This window comes from Oryzias melastigma, linkage group LG1 (assembly GCF_002922805.2).
Source record: "Oryzias melastigma strain HK-1 linkage group LG1, ASM292280v2, whole genome shotgun sequence".
Lineage (NCBI taxonomy): Eukaryota > Metazoa > Chordata > Actinopteri > Beloniformes > Adrianichthyidae > Oryzias > Oryzias melastigma.
The window spans coordinates 12,704,536-12,714,477 of record NC_050512.1 but is presented as its reverse complement, the minus strand read 5'-3'; the positions used below and the strand labels follow the sequence as shown (position 1 = coordinate 12,714,477).

Below are 9,942 nucleotides of genomic sequence, written 5' to 3'. Positions count from 1 at the left end.
TCCAATTAGATGCATGACGCTTATAGATAATGGAATGTGTTGTTTGTGACTTATTGGCACCACTTTTATTATCCTTGGTGAATGTGTTTGAGGAAAAATAACCACAACAATAATTAAAGTAATAATTATGATTAGTTTAATGCAATTAGATTTGAAAAACTAATCTACTTCTTGGCACATGTTGCTGTTTTTTTTTTTATATATATATTTACAACTTTACGCCACAATAACCCCTCTGGCAATAACTAATAACAAAAGTGGAGAATGTTTTAATTTAAAAAAGTTCTTTTGAAGATTAACTTTAAGATGTGAGAAACATTAGGATTGTTTACAATGTAGAAGTTTCAACACAAGTAAAAAAAGTGTTGTTTATGATCATATTTTGCTTTAGAAAATGATTTATGAAAACACAAAATAAAGAAAAATGATCTACTGAGCGGATAAATGTTGAAGTTAAATATTGAAGCTTCATAAACACCTTTTCTGTAGCATCTTTCACAACATCCTGTGTGGTGGACTAACAACCTTTACATTTATTTGTGTGCCTTCGTATGCACACATACATCAGAGAGATTAATGATGATGAGTGTGACGTCAAAGTGTTCCCATCGCTGCCATCTGCTCCTTACTGTAGACAAACACCCACCTGCAATTTGTGTGTGACACCAAGTTAATTTCACATCCAGGAGCCCAAAAGGACATTTAATCAACCTCTTTTAGTGTGCATGCTGTGGTCCTCCAGTCCTTGCATGTTTTCATGTCAGACGGAACTTCACAGATGAGTTCAGGGGACTGGGATGCCTTAGAAAAATAGTGTTTTAAGTCACATTGATTCAGAACAAGGAAAGGGATTTTCTCATCGACCAAAGCAGTAATGAAGGCCTAAAAGAAAAGCTAAACAATATCTTCAATTTGTATTTAGAAATAAATTATATTGAGAGATACTGTTTGATGATATTGCAAAATGTTACGCTATATTATTTTATGTCTTGTGAGGCTATTGAAATCCGAGTCATTCACTACGGAGCCCTGGAAATCACATTCAAAAAATTAGCCTCAATTTAGCCTTTTTAAGGGACAAACTGGAAATTTGTGTCCACAAATTAGCATTTTATTAGCATTTTGTGGGCACAAATTAGCATTTTGTGCACACAATTTTGAATTTTTTGCCAATGAAATGTGCATGTTTCTTGGACAAATTAGTATTCTGAGCACAAATTAGAATAGAATTCTATTAGCATAAAGTTGAATTATGTGTGCACAAATTAGTACACAAACTTGTGTAGTTAGTACACTAATTGTGCATGCTATTGTTTTGTGAATGCATGTGTGCATAGGTGAATAGGACTATAATTTTAAACCACTTTGGAGCTTCTACAAAAGTAGTAAATCGTTATATAAGTACATCCTTGTTACCATTCGGAAATTAATATTTTCTGCACAAAATTTGCATTTTGCCACACAAATAAATTTTTTGTAGGCAAAATGTAACCGTAGGAATATAATGTACTAAAATACTCGTTGGTGCACACAAAACCCTTGACAAAAAGTAATATGTTTGAAGTTTATTTTATAAAGTATCCTTAAGTGTAAGTAGGCTATAGCAAGGATACTATATATACCACGTACGTGTAGCGTTGAAAGTCTGCTAACTGAATACTTCTATAGATTCAAACATTTTAAGTTTACAATATGTAGAAAGTATGTTAGAAATAGACTCATTTTTGGTATATGTGTAGTACACTCAAATATAGTGCTTTTTTTAAAGGGAATACTAATTTGTGTCCACAAAATGCTAATAAAATTTGAATTTGTATCCTCATAATACTAATTTGTGCCCACAAATTATTAATTAGCTTTTTTCTATAAATCACAAAACAAAGATACATGAGCATTTTCCAAATCATCTCGGTGTTCGTGGTGTTCAGGTGATGAAGAAACCTGTGGTACAGAAATGGGATTGTAACTCAAAACAGATAAACGTTTTCATGTTAGCCCTTTTAAAAAAGTTTTTTTTTTTGTATTTAGACACTAATAACAATGAGGTTGTCATCACAAATGATTGACCATCCTCCTGTGTGTGTGTGAGTGTGGACTCTGGCCCACAGGAGCATCTGTTGTATTCCAGCGCTCACTCATACCGCACACTCCATTAATCCCCTGGAGAAGGCAGCGTGTGTCAGCGTTGCTGGTACCACATTAAGGTGATGTGTTTAATCATCAGTTCAAACACGGAACTGCCCCCTTCACCTCTCTGCATGCAGCACTCTGCCTCAAGCCTGACAGTAACTAAACAGCCCGCTTGTGGTCCAGTGAGGAGGGGACGACTGTATTTGTCAGGTCAGACTGTGGAGCTGAGACTTTTAGGGGGTCAGATGAATGTCTACTGGTAGATTTAGGATTTGATAAGAAAGTTAACTGTGGTCGTCTGTTGTGAACTAGAGAAGATGTCTAATTCCACCATCAACTTCTACGCCCTGACTCAGTCCTTCAGCTCCTCTGACATTATCGTCATAGCCACGTACTTTCTCCTGAACCTCGCAGTGGGCATCTGGGTGAGAAGCAGAACTTTTTGTTTGTTTTTTGGGGGAGTTTTTGTGGTTCTGAAGTACATTTTTCTCTGTCAGTCTTCATGCAGGGTGAGCAGGAACACACTGAGTGGCTATTTCTTGGCCGGGCGGGACATGGCCTGGTGGCCGGTGAGTCCATTTGTGATTTTGTGGTCCAGTCTAAGGACTCTAAGAAGTTTTGGCATCTCTAAGATAAAATTATGTGCAAGTATGAAGTTTCTACAAATATGAAAATGTCTGAAGGTGGTTGTTTTCTATTAGAAACATTTCCTGGAAATGTTGTTAAAAAGTGCTGAATGTTCAGTGAAGGAAAATTCCAAAGAAAACTGATTCCAGAGGCTGAACTTTCTCAAGACAGTTCTCCTAAAACAACCAAACACAATCAGTTGTATTTTTAAATTAGTTAACCGGTGTCCTTAAAGAAGGAATTAGTTAAAATGGTGGTCGTTTTTATTCATCTACTGCAAAATTTGTGGTTTATTGTCAGTTTAATTTGCATTTTCCTGGTTAACTCTTCGTAGTTCAAGGCCTTAGTTGTACTATTTTATGGTTTGCTCTAATACTTTATTTTTAAAACAGTTTTTTGGTGGCACTGTATGGCTGATATCCACCTTTTAAGTACAGATATTTTTTATTATATGACACAATAATTCTACAACAAGCCTGAAAATGTAAAAAAAAACACTCAATTTCGAGTAGCAATTTTTGTCATTTTTTACTTAAGAAATTAAAAAAATTGAGCTCAAACTATTTTCATGTGTGATACCAGAAAATAGACGTATTAAAGCATATAAATAATTAAAAAAACAAAGACTAGATCAAAACAATGTGAAAACTGTTTCAAAAAATCAAGCAAATCTTTGTTTAACTATATACAAACTTCCAAGGATTTGTTCCAAGAGGGCAACATAACTTTTGTTATGTTTATACGAAACCCAATATTTTAAAGCTAAAAACTTTTTGAAACCTCAATGTTAAATTTTGAATGAAAACTACACCAGTGGGGGGGGTCAGTGTTATTCTCACGTCATTGTAAACAGCTGATGTGATTGGCTCACTCCACGCTGCATTCAGGCCCCAGCCAGGGTTAAGACGATTCTGCTGTAATTTTCACGGTTCTGGTACTTTTGCTTCAATATGACACTGTTTCCAGCACAGCTTTGATTCTGTTTTAGAAAGTTTTTTAACTGAACTCTGATTTCTCTGCATGATAATTCATAAAATTCTGCATCACAGGAGGAAAACGTTGACAGAAGACAGATAAATGAGGATTATATATATATATATATGATTTTATATATTTCAATTTTCAAATTATTATTTCTTAATTTGTCTTTTACATTGATTCAGGTTCACATTTATGTCAAGATGACGTTGCAGCTTGTTCAAACTGATAAGGTTGATTTCAAATGGGTGTGTGTCCCCCATGGCTACTATCTGGGGGCTCCCCTGGCTCAAAGACTCACTAATGTCAGTCAGAGCCAATAAGATTCTGTCTTTTGAAAAAACAAGGTCAAACACGTCACACCTTCAAGTCAACACAAATCTGTCCAGAAGCTAAACTGATCGGTTGCTTTGTTATGCAACACGCTGAAATCATTTGATGCTTGTCAGTGTTGAGATTTATTGATTCTTTTAAAAATATATACAGAAGCCTTTTCAATCCATTCATTTCTGGTTGTTTGTCATGACCTGGACTTCATATTTCCAGTTCCTTTCACTAATTGTAAATCCAATGATGGTCTGGGTCTTCCCGTTGACTGTTGCATGGTTTGAAGTTGTAAACAGTGCGGGTGCTTGCCAAACCACATGACTCAGTGCTTGTCTTACTTAACTTTTAATCATGTCACCACAGCTCCAGACATGTCACTCTTACCCAAGAGTGGCCTGCACAGAAGACGTGCCGCCGTGATGGTTTAAATGACTCTGTTGACACATTTGCCCTCATTGACACCAGACGAGACCTTAAAGACCCTCTGAGGAAAATTGCATTTTTAACATGCTCTTGTGAGATTTTCCTTATGATAAAGGCGATCTATTAAGAAAATGAATATTAAAATTGCGTTTCTGAGTATATTTTATACAAATTGTAGTGAATCAGGACCACATGAAATTATGCTATTTGAAATAGAGCGTATTTGTGACAGAAAATAGACTAGATGGGCCACTATCGCACCAGTGGTCTCGTCCACAACTCAGAGACAAGTTTCTAATTAATTTCTGCCACTCTGCAGAAACTAAGTCCTAAAAAAAGACCAAGATTTTTTTATATTTTGGCTAAAACAGCACAATCTTAAATAAAAGTCTGCTTGGATCGCTCTTAATATAGATTGAAAGATAATTGGAGTAGGTCTATACAGTCAGAGCATCACACTGGTTCTGAAATATATATTGACACTTGTTTTTTATCTCTGCTGTGCACAGATTGGATCATCCCTCTTTGCCAGCTCAGAGGGCTCTGGTCTGTTCATCGGCCTGGCCGGGACTGGAGCTGCAGGCGGCATCGCTGTTGCTGGTTTTGAATGGAATGTGAGTATTAAACACACGCAGACTCATTCTGCAGAGAGTCAAGCTCTCAGATCCATCCAATAATGATAGTTAGTAGGAATGCCACAATTCGTGGGGAAAGTGAATCTTTGGATCCCTACTGCATTCCTGTTTACAATTTAAGGCAGAATCCGTGTTCTTCCCCAACCCTCTACATTTATCCGTCCAAACAGAAAGTTATGGTAAAATAGTGGCTATGTCTGAATTCCCATCTTAATCCTTAACTACAGAAACTACAGATTTTATAAGTCATTTGGATAAAGTGCTTACTACTTTTTTCTTTTTCTCTAAATGGTGGATATGACATCCTCAATTTCCCACAATGAAAATATAATAAATATAAACATTTTAATATGTCTATTAATGACTCCATTGTGCTCTAATTATGAAAATATGAATGGTTTATTAAAAAAAATAAATTTAAACACTTTTTTTGGCACAAAGCGTTCGGCCACAATGCATTGTGGTCTATATTTGCTAATGTAGTGAGCATCGACGAGTGCAAATTTTTCACAAGGACTTCTGGGAAATTTCTAGGTTGCTCGATTTTGGAATTGTAGTTTCAGACAGCACTACAAGATGACAAACACATTATTTAGTGCACTATGCAGTGAGTAGGGAAGGAATTTGGACACATCTAGTGTCTTCAAATAAAACATTACTAACTTTCAATGATGTCATTAATAGTTGCTGGTCATCTAAGTAAGGACGTAGCTTCCTGTTGTAACGAAGGCGCTGAGACATGTGGATCCATATGCGAAGGTTTAATGGCGTGAGTAACAAACAAGGGCAAGGCAGAGCTGAGTCATAATCCAGGCAAGTGTCAAACACATGGAACGAGGCTGGTAGACGAGGAAACAGGCAAGGGTCAGAACACAGAGAAACAGACAAGAAATAATGCTCAGAATGCATGCAAGGCAAAAACAAGACTTCGCACTGAGTTCTGCTTGGTGCCAGACTAAATACTCTTTGAGATGATTGTCTGATGTGGAGCAGCGAGCAAAGGCTGATGGGAGAGTGAGGAAGATGTCAGGAGAATGTCAAAACAGGCGATGGCTCCCTCTGGTGGTCGACAGTGGAGGAGGATTGTTGAACTGTGACACCTGTGCTCTGAAAACATGGGATTTATAACTTTAAAAACTCATGATAGAACAAAAATTAACAACATGTTATTTGCTTTAGAGCACAGCCACGGTCAACCCTCCACGCGGAGGGATATACAGTCAAAAGTCCCTACATGTCACACTTAAAAGAAAACTTTGGACACCACTAAAGCATCAAATGCCCCTACAGTTGGGAGGGTAGGGCGAAGCTGTAGGGGTAGGGGAAGGATTCGGATTTGTCCTAAGTGTCAAACAATTGTGCTAAATTTAAATAAGATTTATTATTTTTGTATCATTGCATTATGCCAAAGTTATTAAAAGCTAAGTGCAAGGTTTTTCTTTGTCGATCCCTTATCACAAATTTTTTTAAAAAGTTTTTAATGTTTTGTAAAACACAAATAATATATCAACCAAAACAAAACAATAAACCAACCTTGGACCCAAGAACCAAGGTTTGAACCAAATTGTAGGGAAAGTAAATCTTCACATCAGTAGTAGCTTAAACACATTTTAACCCAAGGTGATCCAGCTCTGACCCTTTAATCCATTCAGAAATTTGTGCTAAGACAAAAGAAAAGCATGCTATATTAAAACTAATCTCTCTTTTGTGTTTGGATATGGTAACTGTGCATAAAGCTTGTCTAAATTTCCCTTCTGAAGGCTGCAGAGTGACTCAAATATCCATCAGTTGGCACAGCAGTCCGTATGGAACAACGGGCAGGAAGAAAACACTTTAGTTTTAGACAATCTTATTGCAATTTGAAAGCAAAAGTATTTGCAATTATGAAACGTGTCCAATTTATTTAACAAATTCTCCTGAAAAATAACATTGTTTCCTCTTCTTCTTCCAGGCCACATACGTGCTCCTGGCTCTGGCTTGGATTTTTGTACCTGTCTACATCTCCTCAGGGGTTTGTTAAAACACACACAAAGGGTGTGAGTCTGGTTCTGCAGGTACATTTAGGTGCCAAAAGACTCAGGATTCCCCGCCTCACACATTCCCCAGCAGGGTGTTACACAGCACTCTCAGCTACACGCTAACAAATGAAGACCACAAAGCATTTTCTCCTTCCTTATAATTACATCCAAATCCAAAGGAAAATGACCTCACAAAACTCTGCTGAACTGCCTCCAGCGTTGCTCCTTTGAGGTGACGGTGTCAAATGTGTGCAGATTGTGACCATGCCAGAGTACCTGGGGCGCCGTTTTGGAGGCGAGAGGATCCGGACTTACCTGGCTGTCCTTTCTCTGCTGCTGTCTGTCTTCACAAAGATATCGGTACATCACATACTGAGAAACCAGAAACATCTGCTGTCAGATTAAATCTCTGCAGGTTCTGTTGACGTTGTGTTCTGCCACCAGACTGACCTGTATTCAGGAGCGCTGTTTGTCCAGGTGTGTCTGGGGTGGAACCTCTACCTGTCCACTGTCCTTATGCTGGTGGTCACTGCTTTCTATACTATTGCAGGTGGGAAACACTAAAATGAAGCTTGTAGTTTTTTCACTGTTCCTAAAGACTGCAGCTTTATTAATTTGTTTGCATACTGTTGGAGTAAAGGGGTGAAAGTTTGATCTGATTTATTTCAAGCAATCAAAGCAAGGATAATGCATGTAGAGTACAATCAACAGAGGTTTACATCCATACAAAGACATGTCAGACTTACTTGACAGGGGATTTGAACCCTCAATCTACTAGTCTCTCTAGTGGTGTTGAGTTGTTTTACAGCAGGAAGGCCGTGGTTCAAATCCCGACTGGGACTTTCTATCTGGAGTTTGCACATGCATGTGTGGATTTTCTCTAAGCCCTCTGGCTTTTGTCCAAAGACATGCTTTGTAGGTGGATTGATGTAAATTGCTCTTAGGTGTGCATATGAATGTGTGACCCTGCAACAGACTGGTGATCTGTTACGGCTGTACCCCACCTTCACCTCAACAGTTGCTGGGTTTGCTCCAGCAACCCTGTGACCCCAACAGGGATATACAGCTGAAACTGGAGACATCTTGAATTCTTGATTTGTCCCTCACGTTTTAATTTGAAAGGGTACTGGGTAAATTGGTGGATTATCTTTGATGAGTTTTCTTTCTAAAGTAAACCACAGCCACACAACAGCTGTAGACTAAACCCAACAACAACTGAAAGATGTCCTCTGTTTCTATCAGGCGGTCTTGCTGCTGTCATCTACACAGACACTCTGCAAACATTCATCATGATCGTTGGTGCAATCATCCTGACAATTACAGGTATGTACACATTCAAGTAAATATGCAAAATATGCAAAAAATGCTCAAATGGAGGCACTAACCTGTGTTTGTCTTTTTTTACACCATTATGTTTGAGTAGCTTTCAATAAGATCGGTGGCTATGGAAACCTGGAGCGAGTGTACAGCATAGCGGTTCCAAAGAAGATTATCCCCAACAGTACCTGTCACCTGCCACGGGCCGACGCCATGCACCTATTCAGAGACGCCGTCACCGGAGACCTGCCGTGGCCTGGCATGACTCTGGGTCTCACCATATTGGCCACCTGGTATTGGTGCACTGACCAGGTAAATCTTCATTATTCAAAATTGGCAAAAATGTGTTTTCACCAAATTAAGTGACATTTGTGAGGCCATAGCGTGCTAAAAGTAAGAAGTTTAGACTTTTTCTTCAGCAGCTGAGGCCAAGAAAGAAGAAACAAACGTCATTTAGACCAAACTTCCTCAAAATGGAATAAAAAAAAACTTCATGTGTGATTAGGAACCTCTGACTTCCTAAAAACGGCCAAAATGGTAAACAGCAAAAGCAGAACGCCCTACTTATTTATATATATAAAAAAACTGTTTTGTTCCCAATGACATTTTCATTTCTTGGTCGACATAATGATTAAAATTTGGTTATAATTTGAGTCTCTCACTAAAGTGAAGCAAGTCAAAGGTCAGACTCCACCTACTCCCATGGAAGGAATTTTCTGCCTGTAGCAGGGGTCATGTGAGGGTCAAGAATAGATAAGAGTTTTTGAAAGAAAATGTTTTTGTGTTTTAGGGAGAAAAATGTGCAAACCTATACTTTTCAGTTCTCCTAGGGTAATTTCACACCATAATACTCCAACGGAGTCAACTCTGTTAGGCAGTCAATGACGCCTCCCATAACGTCCCATCTTTAATGAATTTGGTTTGATTTTATGCTTCACCAAACCAAAAAAAAACATCATCCAGTTGTTGGGGGGACAAAAAGACCTCAAAAAGTACATAGAAAACCAGTTAGTCCTGCTAATCTTTTGACTAACATACAATAAACACCTTCTCACTGCACCATATTTACTGACGTTTCACATTTTTAACATTCAAGCTTCTTCTTTGTCTTGTTATTTACTGCAGTTGTGTCACTTACCGTCTTCTGTTAACTTCTGCTTTTCAGTAGTAGTTTGTTTGATTCACACTGCACCTGAATCACCTCTTTTTTAATTTACATAATTAATAATTCACTTTTCATTTATTCATAGGATGGGCTTACACCTGTAGCATTGGTTTGTACTGGGCTGATCTGGAGATAGTTTTTTTCTTAAATCTCAGGTTTATTTTCTTCAGGGAAACTGGATCTTTAAAATGTTTCGCTCCTCATTGAAGAACCCAAGAAGCTACTCAGATGAGGAGCTAAACATCTTCTATATGAACCTTTGGAGTCCAGAAGCCCCAAAGTGACTCGGTAGGGTATAGTTTGACAATCACATGACAGCTAA

General features: G+C 38.0%; 1 protein-coding gene across 2 annotated transcripts in view; it reads left to right on the top strand.

Moving 5' to 3' along the window:
* Positions 1-1,923: 1,923 nt before the first annotated feature.
* The window catches only part of slc5a10 (solute carrier family 5 member 10), a 29,353-nt gene continuing 21,334 nt past the window's right edge, over positions 1,924-9,942 (top strand). The window contains exons 1-8 of one of the 2 annotated variants that reach the window (XM_024259495.2): positions 1,924-2,555; positions 2,628-2,699; positions 4,995-5,099; positions 7,072-7,131; positions 7,394-7,498; positions 7,583-7,688; positions 8,381-8,461; positions 8,562-8,767. In XM_024259495.2, coding sequence (XP_024115263.2) covers positions 2,448-2,555; positions 2,628-2,699; positions 4,995-5,099; positions 7,072-7,131; positions 7,394-7,498; positions 7,583-7,688; positions 8,381-8,461; positions 8,562-8,767 — 843 coding nt within the window. In that variant the 5' untranslated portion in view covers positions 1,924-2,447. Of the gene's footprint in view, positions 2,700-4,994; positions 5,100-7,071; positions 7,132-7,393; positions 7,499-7,582; positions 7,689-8,380; positions 8,462-8,561; positions 8,768-9,942 lie in introns of both variants that reach the window. The other variant, XM_036211961.1, reaches the window with a different exon arrangement.